Genomic DNA, 19,410 nt, shown 5'->3' on the forward strand with positions numbered 1-19,410 from the left:
TAGTGCATGTCAAGTTTGAGTTCTATGTGCCCCCTGTGCAGTATCAGTGGGCTAAGAAGCACATCTACCTGTTAGCCAGCCTGTGTGAAGAGAAGATTCCACTGGAACGGTGAGGACTACTAGCACTGTGAGTCCGGGACAATAAGTTCTAGTCTTTCACTCAAACCTGCATGCATATTCAATAGTCAATCACTCTTTATGTCAAGTTGCTCCAATACAGTGTTGTTAAACAGTTGTGTAATTATCTGTAGCTACACAGTTACAGCTCTCACAATCTCAATGGAACAGTAGTGTTGTTTATTTTACATGTCTCTATGCCGAGCCATTGATAAAGTGGGTAGAAATCTGAAGAGAAACCTTTAAAGACCTTTCCTGACTTTTCTTTACAAACGAGTTACATCATCAACCAGAGGCAAGAGAGGACACACACACACACACACACACAGAGAGAGGACATAACACTGGTTTGCACAAAACATCCATTTAATTGAGGTATCGATTGTGTTTCATCATGTACAAATCTCCTGAAAACATAGCTGTTGGGATGAACACTCAAGACAGCTGATGGTTCCTACAAAGTTCTCTATGTCAGACAAGACAGGGTGTTGCTGTCAACTCCTTGGACACGGACAGCAGGGCTGGGGTCAATTCCAATACAATTCTTTCAGTTCTAGAAGTTGAATTGAGAAATTCCATTCTAGAATAGGAAAAGTGCCATTCGTTTTCAAAGGCACTTTAATTCAGAATTCCAGTTCACATACTGAACTGACAGAATGCAATTGTCCCTTATGGCTGACAAATAATACTGTACTGGACACAGAAAGCTGATACACTTTATGTTTCAGCTTAGTCAATGGAAGAGAGATGTAATACTGTATTGAATTAAACTGGAATCGAAAGTCAAATAAAAAAAAACACTTGCTTGTTTGTCGTAAAGAAGGCAAGGGGTGTTGTAACCGTGGGAAGAGACAGTCTGCTATAAAAATGTGTATTTAAAACAGAAAAGTGCTCCTTCCTCTTTAATGATACACTTATATGAATAGTACGAGAAACTATATCATGTTATAAAGGCACCGTAACAATCCTGTTTGTCCATCTACAATCAGACTAAAAACAAGGCTTGTTCTTCAAATAAACATGGCCTTTACTTAGAACTGTTCCATTGCACTCAATTTTGTACACAAATCGTTGGGACTTGTAATCAACACAGACCTGCAAATTTTATATGGACTATTGTCCGTACAGTGTCCATTGTTGATCATATGACATTAATTTGTCAGAGGAGCAATAAAGTAATGTATACTGTATTCCTTTCTATTTTTTAACACATCATGGGCAGCACACAGTCTTTGAGACAGTAGGGTGGTTCCACGTGTGGGAGCGGAAAATATTTTGTCCATCTCAGATTGTTCTGGCAATTCTCCCATAGAAAATTCAGGAAGGAAATACATGTTTTAAATGCTTTTTCCATGCATCACAAACCATTTTTGATAAAATAATGATAGAAGGGCCATTTTATTCCCTTTTTAAAAAGATCCCTCCTGTAAGACCCTATGATCGTGAACTGTATGGACATCTCGGTGTCATACTCCTTATAGTGTCCTCTAAAATATGGAGTATGTCTATATTCTGAACAATAAAAGCACTCGTTTTTGTTCTGGTGGCTTTGGGCAGTATTTCTGGAGACTGACATTCATTTTGCTGTCTATGTTGAAGTGACATATTGGGAGGTGTGGGAAGAGGGCCTTCACTACATCCTGTTGTAGCCTTTTTGGTTGGTTTAGTGCACGTGTCAAACTCATTCCACGGAGGGCTGAGTGTCTGGGTTTTTGCTCCTTCCCTGTACTTGATTGATGAATTAAAGGTCCCTAATTAGTAAAGAACTCCCCTCACCTGGTTGTCGAGGTCTTAATTGAAAAGAAAAACCAAAAACCCGCTGACACTAGGCCCTCCATAGATTGAATTTGACACCCATGGTTTAGTGTATCAAAATAGTCTGTTCCCAGCTGTTGATCTGTGACCGACAGGTCAAAGAGCAGGTGAAGTCATGTGACAGTGATTTGTTTTGATTGGTCAGGAACAGTTCTGATGTTGTCCTGGCGACCCCTAGATCAGAGAACATCCACTGTGGCACTTATGCCGGACTGTGTCCTCGAAACAGAGGGAGGAGAAACAGGTTGGCAGACAAGAATAGAGGTGGGTAAAATAGATCCTGGGTGAAGTAGACACTGGTCCTGGGTTAGTTTAGCATTTCTGCAACTAATGGTGAAGGTCAGGATTTAAGGAGGGCAAGCTGATCATAGAGCCCTACCTAGGGGAAACTTCACCCCAGAGCGGGAAAACAGAAAGGGGGCAAAGAAGGCAGGTAGTGAAAACCTCAAGCGAGTCTGGAGAGGCCAAAGTAGTGTATATCAGAACTCTGGGTGGGAGAGAGCAGGCGAGAGAGGGTAGGAGAGAGAAAAGGAAGTAAATGCTATAGAGCAGTATTTCTTAATCCTGGTCCTATGGACCCTAAGGGGTGAACATTTTTGTTTTGCCCTAGCACTACCAGCACTCTAGACTAACTTTTTCAGTTGATGTCACCGGCACATGACTTGGTCAAACCAATTTTTCAAAAAAAGAATTGGTAGTGACCTGACCTGTGTTCCGTAATGTACCTGCATTCCATACAGAACCAGGCTAATAATGACTGGTCATCTTTTAAATTAGCATGCCCTTGCAGGGCTTGACATTCAGGTACATTTGCCAGTGGCACACCAGGCCAGTGCCAACTGAAAGCTACTAACCTGAATGGAAAAGAATACTGGCCCGAGAGAGTGGATGATGCGCACATCATTGGAATGTTCTATAATTTGCGGGCTGAGCAAGTAGCCTATATCCTATAATGACCTACCCTCCATACACGTTCATACATGTTCGCTATGTTAAACAGTCACACTACAGTTGTAAGGCCTATAAAATCTGTTTTATCTTTTGGTAAATTCTGTTTTCACGATTTTTTTTTCTCTCCGGGTTTTTGAGTTCTCCTAGGTTTTTCTTCTTCAGGTTCACACTCAAATCACACCTTTTTTTTTTTATATGTTGGGATGTTACAAGTTCACAACAATGCTTAAACCCCTTTTGAGGTCTGGGTGTAGTTGCCTTTTAATTAAACTACACACTTAGCAAGAGACCCTTGTGTTTGGCTAGCAGTGTTTTTGTACTGCACAGTGTAGGCTACATGTGATGGCAGTCCATTTGCAAAACAAATGCCCCATGATTGAATCAAATCATCATGATATCATTCTGCCAGGTAGGCTTCATTTGCAGTAATTTAATTGGGAAGGTTTTTTTGTGATAGCCTTTAGAAATGCTCATTCAAACTGCGCATGATGACTGAATTGCGCATCGCAAAGATTCAATCAAGACTTCGGACTAAACTTTTTGAATACCTGGTCTGCATACCCATTGTTGCATGCATACACATTGCTGTTTGAATAATTCTTGATAATAATAAAAGAAAGCTAATTGTGAACCAAAAACTAACGTGACCAGACCAAAAAAATATATAAAATCACTGGCACCCTAACGATCAATTAAAATTGGTGTCGCACTACCAAGTCAAAGGGTTGCGTTTTGAGCCCTGACTACACAGCTGACTCAAATTATCAAGTCATCATCAAGCTTTGATGATTTTAAAAATCAGGTGTGTAGTGCTAAGGCAAAAACTAAAACACAGCTTTCGGGTCCCCAGGAACAGGATGAAGAAACACCGACTAGTTCGATAGCTGGGTCAGGTAACAGGTTGATGGAGAATTAGAACTCTGTGTGTAGAGGATGGCTGTAGTCCATGTTCCCTAGTGGGCTTTCACTGGGCTTCATAAACACCCCCTCCATGGCCCTCCACAGGCTGTGCTGGCTGGGGCCCGTCATAGCGTGCACCTCCCTATGCCCGTGGATGGGCCGGCCGTACTGCTCCCCCGTAACAGATAGCAACGTATCAGTGGAGGCATGCTGGAAGCGGACGGCCTCCTCGCGCTCCCACACCAACCCTCCGCACTGCACCGTCCACTCATCCAGGTGGTCCCCCTCTCCCTCCTCACCAAACGCACTCACCTCCTGAGAGGGGAGAGAGAGAGAGCGCGTGTCAGAGAATGCATTATCAACAACAATCATACAATGTTATCTTCTTGGTATTGTAGTTAGTGATTGAGGGGGGAAGACAGAGCAGGGGCTCAAACCAGTTACAGGTTGAAGACAGTATACCACACCACCTCCTGTGCCGTTAAAGAGGAATTTCACTGCTGCTCTATTTCACTATATACGGTATGTCCGTTAATATGTTATGAACATATCATGTACGATAAGACACTGTCTGTACTCTTAAGGTCATGGCCGCCCGTGGATGTTTACGCAATTGATGTGAGGAAAGTCAAAATGTCTGTTTGTAGCCAGCAATTTCAGCCAGAGGATTTTGAATCAACTGATGGGATTGCCATATTGTTGAACGCTGAAAATGTACACTATTCCATGGATTTTCCCCTTCACTTCAAAGAGGAAGGCATCTGAACAGCGCAGCAGAAAAGAGGACATGGTAACTAACGTTACCTAGCTAACTACATTTGTTTATCTAAACCAAAATCTAGCTAGCTTTCTTAATACACTGGCTAGACATTCCAAAGCATATACATGTAATTAGCTAGCTACTATCTAGCGAAGTGATTTGTAACTTTGCAAACTAACATTAGCTTTCAAAAACTAAGGAGGACCAAGGTACTCTTCATATAATTAATTTAAATGACTTTATTAGTATGGCATGTTCAATAGAAACAACGTTTTTTTTTTTTTAAACAACGCATTTCGGCTGCATGGTCTTCGTCAGGGAGTACAAAAAAAAAAAAAAGAGTACAATGTCCTCTTTTGAACAGCTTTTCCAATTAGCCCTAATTGGAAGAGGGAGTGGTTATAACATTGATTAGACACACCTAGTAAGCAATACTATACACATTAAAAGGTGAAATACTGAAGCTATGTTATCATAAAAATACAACTCCAAGCTAGAAGTATCAGAACACTTAGAAAGGTAGTTCTAACCTTAAATATGACTGGGAGAAGTGTCAAGAATAAGAAAGCAATTAATTCCATAGTACACTAGAACACAGCAAAACATGAACAACAGTCTAAACATAGCTGAGGGCAATTGAGCAAAATGTCCACTAGATGACAGCAAATGGATCCATCACGACCCTACAGGAAAGGTGAGAAATCCATATCTTCATTTAAACCAGGGTATTTAGTGGCCTGTAGTTTGTAAATCCAAAAACTTTCCCTTTGGTTTAACTGTTTAAGACGGTCCCCTTTTCTAATAGAGGCCGCAATATGATCAATACCCATAGCTTGTAGGGAGGCAGGGTTGCCATGGTGTAAGGACTTGTAGTGCCTTGCCATGGGGTAGTCTTCATTGCCTACCCGTATGGTACACTTGTGTGTAAAATCAATACACTAAACTGTCGACAAGACAAGTGCTCCTCAAACGTTTCATACCCTTGCAGTCAGTTCTTTCGCATGGGGTAGAGGGGCTGTTAGTGTACTCTTCTAGCCTATTCACTCTATTGGCAGTGCTTGTCTACTCAAGAGCACAACTGTAAGTGCTTATACACAACAAGACTGTTTGCAAGTCAAGCCTCCCTCAAACTTTTCACATCTTTGCTAACAGCCCATCTCAATGCCCCAACATTGTGTAACAAAACATACATAAGTTAGGGGGTAGATAAGCTTTAATATTGCAAATAGATTGATGGAAGTCAATGTATCTCTCAACTATGAAATAACATATGGAATCATGTAGTTACCAGGCCAGGTAATCTGATGCAGCACTACATCAATCTACTTCTTGGTCAAACAGCCCTTACATAGCCTGGAGGTGTGTTAGGTCATTGTCTTGTTGAAAAACAAATGATAGTCCCACTAAGCCCAAACCAGATGGGATGGCATATCGCTGCAGAATGCTGTGGTAGCCAAGCTGGTTATGTGTACCTTGAATTCTAAATAAATCACAGTGTCACCAGCAAAGCATCATCACATCTCCTCCATGCTTCACAGTGGGAACCACACATATGTGTGGAGATCCGTTCACCTAATCTGCATCTCACAAAGACACAGCGGTTGGAACAAAATATCTGGAATTTGGACTAAAGGACAGATTTCCACCAGTCTAATGTCCATTGCTCGTGTTTCTTGGCCCAAGCCAGTCTAAAATGCAACAAGTTCAATGATTTTACTGATTTACAGTTCATATTAGCCAGAAGAGGACTGGCCACCCCTCATAGCCTGGTTCCTCTCTAGGTTTCTTCCTAGGTTTTGGCCTTTCTAGGGAGTTTTTCCTAGCCACCGTGCTTCTACACCTGCATTCTAGCTGTTTGGGGTTTTAGGCTGGGTTTCTGTACAGCACTTCGAGATATTATCTGATGTACGAAGGGCTATATAAAATAAAATTGATTGATTGATTGATTGAAATCAATCAATTGAAATAAATTCATTAGTCCCTAATCTATGGATTAACACTAGTAGCAATGTAACCCCACTCCAGGGGAAGCACTGGTGATCAATTTTGCCATTTCTTTTAGAAACAGTCATAACCCAGCTCCAATATCTCCAGACGGGGTTGTAATGCTCGTTCATGAAAACATGCTTATATGTTGCATGTGACAGTTTGATAAATCCCAATCATTTGTTGCGCACACAAATCCTAGAATCTCCACACATGCCAAAATGTAGTGAGAAATGTATGCACAGTTGATAAATGAGGCCACAGACCTCTTGGCTGAGGCCGTAATACGCTTATCTCCACACAGGGAGCCAGGCTACAGTGTCTTTCAGAACAAAATAAACAAGTATTGACATAGGCATTTGTCCCAAATGACAGCCTATTCCCTGGGCCCTGGTAAAAATGGGCATTTGTCCCAAATGACAGCCTATTCCCTGGTAAAAATGATGCTCTAAATTGAGAACTATTTAGGATGCAGACATGTTTCCCCGACCTGGTTGGAGGACAGCGGAGAAGCGAAGTAGTGGCTGTGCAGGTTGCGTCCGGTGTTGAGGTGGGTGAGGCGGATGGTCTGTCCACACTTAACAGGAGTCCCCCGGTGACATAGGGTTCCGCTGGTGCCCCGTACACTCCAGTAACTGTTGCTGTCCTCCAGTGTGGTTACCCCTGTCACTGACTGCTGCCCGCTACCTGGCAGGGGACACAAAATCGAATACAGACAGAAATCAATACACAGACCATCAATCATCACTACACACAGACAGACAGAAATGAATACACAAAGTCAGGCAAACAGACACATTAAAAAGTACATTTAAGAACACCAGTCAGTAACCTTAAGTAAACACGCTCAAAAAGAAAGGAGGAACGGAGAGAGACAATCTAATCAAGCATCCTGATGTTTCTATTTCCTCTGGCCAAGCTAGCTAGCTAGAATGTATTGACTCACCAGAGCCGTAGCGCACGTCGTGAGAGTGCAGTCTGACATTGTGCTTTACGTTTAACAGCTTCACAACCGAGCCGCAAGTCACAAAGCTGAGTTCCGTTGCGAGCGATAGCCCAAATAAACATGATAATAAGAAAAAGCGAAATAAAAAGTGTGTTGGGCCAGTGCGTTTATCCATTATAGCTCTCCGCTGCCAATAAAATCAACGACTGATATTAGTTTATTCTACGTCATCGAAATGGTACAGTGGGAAAGAAGAGAGAATCTGCCTTTGCGCCTGCTGCTGGCGCGGAGTAGTTATTGCAGATTCGAGACATTTACTGAGTTACTAGAGTTGAGTATTTCTGAGTCTTTTTCGTTTCTTATCGCTGGAAACAGTACTTTAAGTTCGTTATTTTACTTAAATCACTGCAGAACGTAGTCACAGGACTTGACGTTCCACCATTGTCCACCAGAGGGAGGGGTGAGATCAACGAGCTAAACCGCTTCTGTGACACAGCAGCAGGACGTCGGAAGTTTCGTCAACACCGGAACTCATCAGCCATTTGTATTATTAGAAGCTGCATGAGAAGATAGCATACCAACACATCCTTCTACATTTCAAGGATTTAAATAAAATCTCGTCGCAGGGAGAAGTAAGTTATTTTAACAAAGGAGTTTGGTGACCAGTGAAATAATCCCGCGCCAAAAACATAGGAACAATATAGTCGTGACTCGACTGATTGTCCCCCTGGCTAGTTAGCTAACATATTGCTATTGTTAGCTAGCTTACTGCGAAGTGCAGCTAGCCTAGGGGCCTTGTTGTCTCCCAGTACCGTGATTTATCAACAAAACCGATTTCTAGCTGAAGTCAAGGGTACATAATTCACAATTCATGGTTCATTATCAACGTGTATTGTGAAAATCGCCACATGGCTAGTAACGTAACGAATACAGGTTGTGTGCTAGCTAGCCATTTAGGAAGTCCAAAACTAAGAAAAGGCATAACTATGTCTTTCCAGAGAGAGCATTATATACAACTGTAGGGTAAGTTGGCTAGAAACCCAAGCATCACAGAGCAATAGTGGTTCCCTATCTAACGTTAGTTAGGTAACGTTAGCGAAGTGTGCTGTTTGCATTTTCTGTTCACAGCTGTTTTGTCGTCTTTTGTACGCGAGACGTCAATCATCTCCAGTTTAGGGGAACATTATGTTCCAGATTCGCGCAACTCCTTCTGTTCAGCAATCCATCCACCAGTCTCTCTTCTGGACACTGTTCCGTGGGATTCAGTGCCATGCTAGTGACTTCTTTGCAGCCGCATCAACCCTGTATTCTCGAGTTTTCCTAGTTTGCAACTCTGAGACCAATATTCTCTGATGATACAAATTCTCTTTTGCGCAGTGGTTCCCACCCACTTGGCCTATCCACAGGGATGTACTTGAGAAGAATCATGAGACCATAGGTCTACCGGTAAAATGCACACTAGGGTGTTCTCCAGGCAGAGCAAAATTCAGTTGGTGGTACAGCAACCAAAAAAGGTTGTGAGCGAGCCACTGCTCTACCACTCATCTTGTGTTAACCTGTAGTGTGTGTCTTGTGTTAACCTGTAGTGTGTGTGTGTAACGGATGTGAAATGGCTAGCTACTTAGCGGGTACGCGCTAGTAGCGTTTCAATCAGTTACGTCACTTGCTCTGAAACCTAGATGTAGTGTTGCCCCTTGCTCTGCAAGAGCCGCGGCTTTTGTGGAGCGATGGGTAACGACGCTTCGTGGGTGTCAGTTGTTGATGTGTGCAGAGGGTCCCTGGTTCACGCCTGTGTCGGGGCAAGGAGACGTACTAAAGTTATACTGTTACATGTGTCTGTCCAGGCCCTGCAGACATGTCTGACTTCATCGACAGCGAGGCTGAGGAGTCAGAGGAGGAATTTGAGGAGAAAGACCTGAAGCCCAAAAAGACCCAGGTGTTTATGGATGATGGTAAGCTTGAGCAGATGATTACAATTTACTGATTTCTCATGTAATCATAAGAAGATGTGTGAGTATGACAACTTAATGTCTGTCAGCCCGGGCAATTCTTCTGTCATGTCTTCATCAGTCAGTTCTTGTGTGTGTGTTTGTTTATGAGCAAATGTGTTTGTGTGTGTGTTTAACTCTTCCTCCCCGAACAGAGGAAGAGGAGGAAGAGTTAAACACAGAGGACCAGGATGAGCACGGGAACCTGAGGGGGCTCATCGATGATGATGTGGATGAAGATGAAGAAGCGGAAGAAAAGAAGAGCGGAGGAGCGGGTAGCGGCAGCGACTCAGAGGATGAAGTCAGACACAGGCGCAAGAAACGCAGTGAGTTTGGGCTTCGGGGGCCTCGTTTATAAACGTTGCGCACATTGCACTGTAAATGTCTGCGTGCGCCATTTCTGAAAAGACTGCGCACTTAACAAAAAGATTGAGATTTATAAACTTGGCGCAAGCCATACATACGCATGTTTCCACTTTATAAATCAGTCCCGTCCTGAAACTGAACAAGCATTAAATCTCTGCCTGTAAAATGCCCATCATTCACCTTTTATGGTGACAATAACGGCCACATTTGCTATACTTTCGAAGTATTGGATTTAGGCTAAGGCAGTATCTAAAGGAAATAGCAATGGCGAACTTGATTAAATGTCTCTGGAAGTGTTGGCAGTGACATTTTCTGCAGTTTCTGAACAATGTGTTGTGGACCTGTGAACCGATCGTTTGAATTCAATAATGTTTTGCGTTGACTTTTTCCCTGACCTAATATACTGCACTGCCCGCAAATTCTGAAATTTGCTGCACTGCCTAGTAGCCTATGTATACATGAATTTCCTTTCAACTACAGCATGCCTACACACAGTGGTAGCCTGAACACTGTATATTATAAACCGTGCTCCCTTTTGGATGCATAGGCTAATATTTCAAATATTTTGATCTATCTAATATGCCCAATTAAATGCGCATGGTTTTACCTATGTCTAATTATTTGACATTCTAAAAATAAAACGCATTTAAGAGAAAGAAGAAGAAAAATTGCTCCTCACCAATGGCAAATGGCTGCATTCTTGTTAAGGTTTTCCTGTGTTTTTTTAATGAATAATCTTTTCATCATATCCCTCATTTGCACAACATACTTACTTGCCAGTTTGCAATTCAGTATTTCAACCACTAGCAGATGTGCATACATGGTCTAAAGTGTACTGGGTGGTTGGCACATTCTCACGTCATTTTTATAAATGCCAACTTTTGTGTAAAAACTGGCGCAAGCACATTTTGGGTATAATTTGTACGTATGCTCGGTTTATAATTGAGGCCACTGGGCTGTTTAAGAGTTTCATTCCAAAAGGTTGTTCACTCCCTTCCACTTTGTGGATCTGATAGTCTTGTCTAGTAGATAAATGAAAACAATTTTATGGAAGCTAATTTCCGCTCTCTCTCTTGCCTCCCCCCCCACCTCCCTCTCCTTTTTTCCCTCCCTCTCTCTCCCTCCCAACCTTTTTTCTGCCCCTCTCCTCCCTCTTTCTCCTTCCCTCCCTCCAGACTATGATGACTACCTGGATGATGATGACCTGGACCTCATTGAGGAGAACTTGGGGGTCAAAGTCAAGAGGAGGGTAAGCAGACACATCCTCTCTGACGTGCTTTCAATCGGGAATCTAAGCCTATATTAATAAAGCCACTGATCTAGGATCACATCCACCCTGGCTATATTATCATATCATTTGATCATATTAATTATTATCTAGAAGGAAAAACTGATCCTTTAGCAGATCTCCTACACAGAGATGCTTTGTTATTAAAATGACTCACGATTACACATTAGTAATGGCACACATTCAATTATCATATGAACACATGGACCCCGGTTTTAAAGCTCTCTCCCTCTGTGGCCCTGACAGAAGAAGAAGTATGACCGCGTGAAGCTGATGGATGATGATGAAGATGACGAAAAGGACCAGATAGCAGATGAGATCTTCCACGGAGGAGACGACGACGGAGAGGGGGAGCTGGAGGAGGGAGAGACCGTCGACCCGCCCCTCCGTCGCCATGGTGAACGCCACGATGAAGAGGAGGAAGAGGAAGGAGAGGAGGAGTCAGGTACTTGTGATAATGCTAATAATGTTACAGATTTAAGTATTTTTGAGATACTAAAAGCTCTATATAGGCAATTGTAAACATATTACAGGAAAGGGAATTATACATACTTTTGGCTGAGTACTTCCTGGTTCTATAACTTACACTGATTTCAATAATTTCCTCAGATATTGACGACTTTATTGTGGATGACGATGGCCAGCCCATCACAAAGAAGAGAGGCAAAAAGTTCTCAGGATACACGGACGCGTGAGTGTTCACACACACCTCCTCAGTCAACTAGACAGAACGGTATGATGCCCTTTGACCTAGTTCTTTCCTTCCTGCATACAGTGCCTTCGGACAGTATTCAGACCACTTGACTATTTCCAATTTTTTTACGTTACAGCTTTATTCTAAAATTGATAAAATAAATACAAATCCTCAGCAATCTAAACACAGTACCCCATAATGACAACATAAAATAAGGTTTTAAAAATAAAAAAACAGAAAATCCTTATTTACCGTAATTGCTGGACTATTAAGCGCACCTGAATATAAGCCGCACCCACTGAATTTAATTATTTTTTATTTTTTGTACATAAATAAGCCGCACGTGTCTATAAGCCGCAGGTGCCTACCGGTACATTGAATCAAATGAACTTTACACAGCCTTTAAACGAAACACGGCTTGTAACAAAAATAAATAGGCTTTAACGAAACACGGCTTTTAACAAAAATAAATAGGCTTTAACGAAACAGGCTTGTAACATTTTTTTATTTTAAATAGCAGTAAACAATAGCCTACCAAGAAAGTCCTTGGTCACTATCTTCCTCCTGTGCACTGAAACCACTGAAGTCATCTCCTTTGGTGTCGGAGTTGAATAGCCTCAGAATTGCTTCATCCGATGTTGGATCGTTTTCATTGCGCTCTCCTCACTTTCATCCGGAGGCAAACTCATCCAAGCCTCATTTTCTAGTTCGGGCCATCTGCTTTTCTTTCCTCTGAAAACTTTTGTTGTCTTTTTGCACTAAGTCAGTTTCTCACGCTGCTGTTTCCAACGTCTTATCATCGACTCATTAAGGCTCCCGTGCAGCAGCACTATTTCCTTTTCCAACAGCCAGATCGATCGCCTTCAAATTGAAAGCTGCATCATATGCATTTCTCCGTGTCTTTGCCATGATGAGGGTGACAAAATGACTACCGTAATCAGAATGATGGAAAGTTTGAGCGCGCTCTATTTACGTCACATTATGTGACGGTGCTCAGTTTTTTGGCGGCATGAATTTGTGAAAGCGGGAAAAATCCATAAATTGGCCGCGTCATTGTATAAAGCGCAAGGTTCATAGCGTGGGAAAAAAGTAGCGGCTTATAGTCCGGAAATTACGGTACATAGGTATTCAGACCCTTTGCTGTGAGAATTTATATTTTTTATTTTTTTATTTAACCTTTATTTAACCAGGTTGGCAAGTTAAGAACAAGTTCTCATTTACAATTGCGACCTGGCCAAGATAAAGCAAAGCAGTTCGACACATACAACAACACAGAGTTACACATGGAGTAAAACAAACGTACAGTAGAAAAATAAGTCTATATACAATGTGATATTGAGCTCAGGTGCATCCCGTTTCCATTGATCATCCTTGAGATGTTTCAACAAATTGATTGGAATCCACCTGTGGTAAATTCAATTGATTGAACATTATTTGGAAAGGCACACACCTGTCTGTGTAAGGTCCCACAGTTGACAGTGCATGTCAGAGCAAAGACCAAGCCATGAAGCCAAAGGAATTGTCTGTAGAGCTCCGAGACAGGATTCTGTCAAGGCACAGATCTGGGGAAAACATTTCTGCAGCATTGAAGGTCCCCAAGAACCAAGTTGCCTCCATTCTTAAATGGAAGAAGTTTGGAACCACCAAGACTCTTCGTAGAACTGGCCACCCGGCCAAACTGACCCATCGGGGAAGAAGGGCCTTGGACAGGGAGGTGACCAAGAACCCGATGGTCACTCTGACAGCTCTAGAGTTCCTCTGTGGAGATGGGATAACCTTCCAGAAGGACAGCCATCCCTGCAGCACTCTACAAATCAGGCCTTGTGGTAGTGAGCAGACGGAAGCCACTCCTCGGTGAAAGGGACTTGACAGCCTTGCTTAGAGTTTGCCAAAAGGCACCATGAGAAATAGAATTCTCTGGTCTGGTGAAACCAAGATTGAACTCTTGGCCTTAATGCCAAGCGTCATGTCTGGAGGAAACCTGGCACCATCCCTACGGTGAAGCATGGTGGTAGCAGCATCATGCTGTGGGGATGTTTTTCAGCGGCAGGGACTGGGAGACTAAGTCAGGATCGAGGGAAAGATGAACAAAGCAAAGTACAGAGAGATAATTGATGGAAACCTGCTCCAGAGCGCTCAAGACCTCAGACTGTGGCTAAGGTTCACCTTCCAACAGGACAACGACCCTAAGCACACAGCCAAGACAGTGCGGGAGTGGCTTTGGGACAAGTTTCTGAATGTCCTTGAGTGGCCCAGCCAGAGCCTGGACTTGAACCCGATCGAACATCTCTGGACACCTGGAAATAGCTGTGCAGCAACACTCCCCATCCAACCTGACAAAGCTTGAGAGGATCTGCAGAGAAGAGTCGGAGAAACTCCCTAAATACAGGTGTGCCAAGCTTGTAGTGTCATACCCAAGGAGACTCCAGGCTGGAATCGCTGCCAAAGGTGCTTCAGCAAAGTACTGACTGAAGGAACTGAATACTTATGTAAATGTTATATTTCAGTTTTGTAGTTTTTGTAAATTTGCAAGAATTCATAAAAACCTGTCTTTGCTTTGTCATGGGGTTTTGTGTGTAGATTGAGCGAGGGGAAAAAACTATTTAATCCATTTTAGAATAAGGCTGTAACGTAGCAAAATGTGGAAAATGCTTCAAAAGGTCTTTCCGAAGGTGTTGTACATAGAAAGTGCAGAACAAACATTGAGAGTAGAGTCTTTAAAACTTACCCGTTCAAAGCAGCTATGATCCATGTATCTATTTATTTTAATTACGTACATTGTTTTATGAAGCAGCTCTTCAACATGCCTACCAAGATATGCACCTATGTATGAAATTATGTATGAAGTGATCAAATAATACAAAATGTAATCTCTTTTATTAAAAAAAAAAAAAAAAAAAAAAAACATTTTTTATCCCCTTTTCTCCCCAATTTTCGTGGTATCCAATCGCTAGTAATTACTATCTTGTCTCATCGCTACAACTCCCGTACGGGCTCGGGAGAGACGAAGGTCGAAAGCCATGCGTCCTCCGAAGCACAACCCAACCTAGCCGCACTGCTTCTTTAACACAGCGCGCCTCCAACCCGGAAGCCAGCCGCACCAATGTGTCGGAGGAAACACCGTGTACCTGTCCCCCTTGGTTAGCGCGCACTGCGCCCGGCCCGCCACAGGAGTCGCTGGAGCGCGATGAGACAAGGATATCCCTACCGGCCAAACCCACCCTAACCCGGACGACGCTAGCCCAATTGTGCGTCGCCCCACGGACCTCCCGGTCGCGGCCGGCTGCGACAGAGCCTGGGCGCGAACCCAGAGACTCTGGTGGCGCAGTTAGCACTGCGATGCAGTGCCCTAGACCACTGCGCCACCCGGGAGGCCTTACAAAATGTAATCTCACCCTCTCCCTCACTCCTCCACACCCCATCCGTCTCTCTTCCTCATTCCTCTTTCCTCTTCTCTCCCCGTCTAAAGAGCCCTCCAGGAGGCCCAGGAGATCTTCGGCGGTGACTTTGACTTTGCAGAGTTTGATGCCGACGGAGCATATGACCAGGGTGAGGAAGAGGAGGAGGACCAGGATGAAGAGGGCTGGGACCGGCCCAAGAAGCAGACGAAGAGGAGAGTGGGGAGGAAGAGCATCTTCGAGATCTATGAGCCCAGCGAGCTGGAGAGTAGTCACATGACAGACCAGGACAACGAGATCCGCTCCACAGACATGCCAGAGAGGTTCCAGGTAGGGGGGCGGGTGTTTTTTTGTGTGTGTGTGTTTCTTTGTCTGTTTCACCCTCCTGTGTCCTTGAATATAGTTGTGCCTTCTCAATCAAGCCCTGTGTGTGTGTGTGTCTCACCCTCTCTCTGTGTTTTGTTCTGTAGCTGCGCTCCATCCCAGTGAAGCCTGCTGAGGATAATGAGTTAGAGGAAGAGGCAGAGTGGATCTACAGAAATGCCTTCTCAACCCCCACCATCTCCATGCAGGTAGGAACCTCTGACCATACTGCACATTCACTTCATACACACTACACACTGACTACATACTCACACACTATCTTAGCCCACCATCTCCATACCGGTAGGAACCTCTGACCTTACTATAAAGCCCTAACTTACGATATGATATATCCAGGGCTCCAGAATCACATTTTCTCCTGGTGGCACTGGTGAAACTAAGTTTTTCAGTTGGTGGCACCAGGCCATGATTTGGTCACACTAGAGCTGTGGCGGTCACACAATTTTGTCAGCCGGTGATTGTCAGGCAAATAACTGTCGGTGCTCATGGTAGTTGACCGTTAATTAACATGAACACGTTTATCATCTCCTGGCTTTCACGCATGCTGAACTTTGGAACATCTATATTTTAAAAAGGCTAATAAATCCATGTAATATAGCCTATACCTTCTCAATAAATCCATTATTTATTTTAGACAGGTCTAAAGAAGCATGATATGAAGAAAATGTAGTCTATTTCAGAAGAACAGAATAGCACACTCGTGAGTTGTCCTGATGAGGCTATGCCAAATGACTGTGGGTTACACGAGTTCATTTAGCAGACAAGATTTGCTTAGAATTCCGTGGCATTATTTTATAGTAATGAACAATACAATTGAACAAAGCTGAATAAAATCAAAATGATATTTTCTGAAACGATTTGAGGGAGTGCACACGTGGCTATTCTTTGTTTAACAGCGTTTAACAAAGAAATAGGTATTCCTATATGCTTAATTTAGAGTTATTCATGTGACTTTAGTTGTTCTACAAAAGTTGAGCCATTTGTTTTGATTTTTAATACATTGTAAGGGTGCATGATGCGAAACAGTTGCTTTAAAGGCATGAGCTCTGCTTTCTTTATTGCGCAGGCCGTACACACTACATCAGTCGCTCATTCAATATTTGACTTGATAATGTCTAAAATTTCACGGTGGCATATTGTCACCCATCAGACTATTCTTGATTTCATCTTATCTTTACATATACTAAATAATATGTGACACTTTATTTAGAGTGGACCATTATCATGCACCTGTATCGAAACAGGGGCAGCGGGAAAAAATAAGTGTCATCTATGCACTTAAATAGCGAAAGGAGGATGATTTCCCCTTTGGTTTATTTTCATGCCAGCCAGGTAGGCTATACTCCTGTTGTAAATATAATCAATGTGCTTAATATTGAGTTGAGAAATAAATATAGTAGGCCTAGTCCGTAGAAAGCTGATCGTCCTCTTTTTAGTAGAGGCCATCACTCTGATTTCTTGCTCAATTGCATTGCCTGTTGAAATGTTGCATTACATGAGCTCATGGGCTCTCATGAAGTGTTTGATTAGCTTTTTGAATATGTTTTTATTGATGTCAAAGTGATTAGAGGGACAATAGAGTGCTGAGTACAGAGTACCAGGCAGTTAGCAAGTTTGGTAGGCTACTAATGGCCATCAGCAGCATCAGAGCTTGGAGAAGCCTAATTACCGTGACTAAACGGTCATGTGGAATTTGAATACCTTCATGACTCGTGACTGCCGGTGTGGCGGTAATGCGGTCACTGCAACATCCCTAGGTCACACCAATTTCTTTATGCGGTGTCACGCAATTTTTTATTTTTTTTCATCTTATAATGTATTTCACAATACTTTTTAAAATGTAAGTGATCGACTACTGAGATGGCATTCAATAAATACGTTTCATTTAATATGTTATGATTCAAAATGTGTTCATGTGCTACATAATCCATTGATTGTCATTAATTTTGGTTTGACAATTAGGCTGTTGTATTTTACTATTAAAATAGGGTTCCAGAATTATACTTTTTTTGTTGGTTCAATCAAGATGAATTGGCCTGCATCTTTATGTGCACTAATATCATAGGCACATTTATTTGGGACCATCTGAGTAACTCAAATAAATATATACTAAAAATATAATACCCACTGCTAGTAGCCATGTATTAATTTAACAGTAAATGTAAGGTCCAAAAGAAAGCGTACCCCGCTCCTCATCTCAAAGCCTTATCAAATATCTCAGTTGTAGGCTTTAATAGTTGCTATTGAGCTCAAATTGAGAAATTATACCTAAAGAAAGCTGAGAACATTCTCTCCAACTGTGACAACAGGATAGTTGTGTTCTCCCCGCAATTGGATTTGAAAATGTTATACATTCAGAACATGTTTTCTCCCGGAGCATTTTTTTGGGGGGGGACACCGCAACAGGCCCCAGCGAAACAGGTACATGGGTAGGCAGACACTTTCATCACAGGAATCGTGAGGATAATGTACTTTACAGTTTGACCAAATCATGGGTTTAGCCTCCTAAAAAAAATAGGACATTTTTAGTGAGGTGACCATGTAGAATGTGCAGCTCGCACCGATGCGACTAATTCAAAATGTAACTCACACAGCCAAGTCAAATGTCACAAAATGTGACTAAATGGCCTCAGTCTGAAACCCTGGATATATCCATATCAATCATCCTACAACCACCACATACCTTACAGACAACTCACAGACACCCAACACCCCAATAATTCACAAAATATCCCACTTCATTCTCCTCATCCAATACCCCACTATCTTCATACACATGAACAGCCCAGCCCATTCCTTACTGTCTCGGCCGACTCCATACTCTTCTTTCGTTGTTAAAAAAAACAATCAACTGTTTTCTGGGTGTTCAGGAGAGTACAGACTACCTGGACAGAGGGACCACCACAAACTTCAGCAGGAAAGGCCCCAGCACCATCGCTAAGATCAAGGAGGCCCTCAACTTCATGAGGAACCAGCACTTTGAGGTACACCACCCGATTACATGTGTGTAGTGGCTAAGGCCCTAAAGTCGTCCGCATACAAAGGCTCGGTTTGCTCCTACCAGATCCTGGCTAGGCGACGCAAACGTCTGTGCTCGCATATTCCCTTAGAATACCTTTGCTTGAAAAACAAGCAATATTACTGTTTGTCCCTCTTGAGACGCCGTAGCAAGAACATAGCCAGTAGTCTGAATTAATCTGTAAATCAAGCTTTACAGTGGTGTCTGTCTCATGTTCTCACCCACTTTACATTCTTTGTTTCCTCCAGGTTCCGTTCATCGCGTTCTACAGGAAGGAGTACGTGGAACCAGAGCTCAACATCAACGACCTGTGGAAGGTCTGGCAATGGGACGAGAAGGTAAAGGATGACCTCATCACAACCTTTGGCATCTAACATGACTTTGAGGTTCACGCCCCAGCCCCACACACTTTTGCATATACCAGAAGTTGGTCACCTTAGCTTAGATTATGTTACAACTGTAATCCAATAGAAAGAATGTTGTTTCTTATTGAGCCACTTCCTGTCTCTTGACCCTTGACCTGTACCTCCTGACCTCTGGGACCCCAGTGGTGCCAGCTGAAGAGCAGGAAGCAGAACCTGACACGACTGTTCCGGAGGATGCAGTCACACCAGTATGAACAGATCTCTGCCGACCCTGACAAACCTCTAGCTGATGGCATCAGACCCCTGGACACGGCTGATATGGAGAGGTACGTACAGCCAACCATAGGGTCAGAGGAGGTATGGACTGCGTCTGAAAGGGCACCCTATTCCTCTTCTCGGGTTGGCAACATGCGGCCCGCAGGCCAGGTCTCAA

The 19,410-nt window shown here is 42.9% G+C and overlaps 2 protein-coding genes across 2 annotated transcripts in view; one reads left to right on the forward strand and one right to left on the reverse strand.

Moving 5' to 3' along the window:
• Positions 1-465: 465 nt before the first annotated feature.
• LOC129868696 (stromal cell-derived factor 2-like) lies at positions 466-7,718 on the reverse strand. The gene is made up of 3 exons (XM_055942874.1): positions 7,476-7,718; positions 7,020-7,216; positions 466-4,098 (listed from the first exon to the last, which is right to left on the reverse strand). The coding sequence occupies exons 1-3, from the start codon at positions 7,648-7,650 to the stop codon at positions 3,796-3,798; spliced, it is 675 nt and encodes a 224-aa protein (XP_055798849.1). The 5' UTR covers positions 7,651-7,718; the 3' UTR covers positions 466-3,795.
• Positions 7,719-7,988: 270 nt separating this feature from the next.
• Positions 7,989-19,410, forward strand: part of LOC129868695 (transcription elongation factor SPT6) — a 65,591-nt gene continuing 54,169 nt past the window's right edge. The window contains exons 1-11 of the mRNA XM_055942873.1: positions 7,989-8,107; positions 9,320-9,427; positions 9,619-9,789; positions 11,005-11,078; positions 11,364-11,562; positions 11,727-11,808; positions 15,281-15,539; positions 15,680-15,781; positions 18,464-18,577; positions 18,861-18,950; positions 19,161-19,303. Of these exons, the coding sequence (XP_055798848.1) occupies positions 9,331-9,427; positions 9,619-9,789; positions 11,005-11,078; positions 11,364-11,562; positions 11,727-11,808; positions 15,281-15,539; positions 15,680-15,781; positions 18,464-18,577; positions 18,861-18,950; positions 19,161-19,303 (1,331 nt within the window). The 5' untranslated portion in view covers positions 7,989-8,107; positions 9,320-9,330. The remainder of the gene's footprint in view (positions 8,108-9,319; positions 9,428-9,618; positions 9,790-11,004; positions 11,079-11,363; positions 11,563-11,726; positions 11,809-15,280; positions 15,540-15,679; positions 15,782-18,463; positions 18,578-18,860; positions 18,951-19,160; positions 19,304-19,410) is intronic.

Source organism: Salvelinus fontinalis, chromosome 13 (assembly GCF_029448725.1).
Source record: "Salvelinus fontinalis isolate EN_2023a chromosome 13, ASM2944872v1, whole genome shotgun sequence".
Classification (NCBI taxonomy): Eukaryota; Metazoa; Chordata; class Actinopteri; order Salmoniformes; family Salmonidae; genus Salvelinus; species Salvelinus fontinalis.

What these genes read in the sequence shown, in the direction of transcription:
- LOC129868696 (XM_055942874.1), bottom strand. Translation starts at nt 7,650, where the DNA reads ATGGATAAACGCACTGGCCCAACACACTTTTTATTTCGCTTTTTCTTA. An exon ending in CGACGTGCGCTACGGCTCTG is followed by an intron (nt 7,217 to 7,475) that starts GTGAGTCAATAC and finishes GTCCCCTGCCAG; the next exon opens with GTAGCGGGCAGCAGTCAGTG. An exon ending in CTCCGCTGTCCTCCAACCAG is followed by an intron (nt 4,099 to 7,019) that starts GTCGGGGAAACA and finishes CTCCCCTCTCAG; the next exon opens with GAGGTGAGTGCGTTTGGTGA.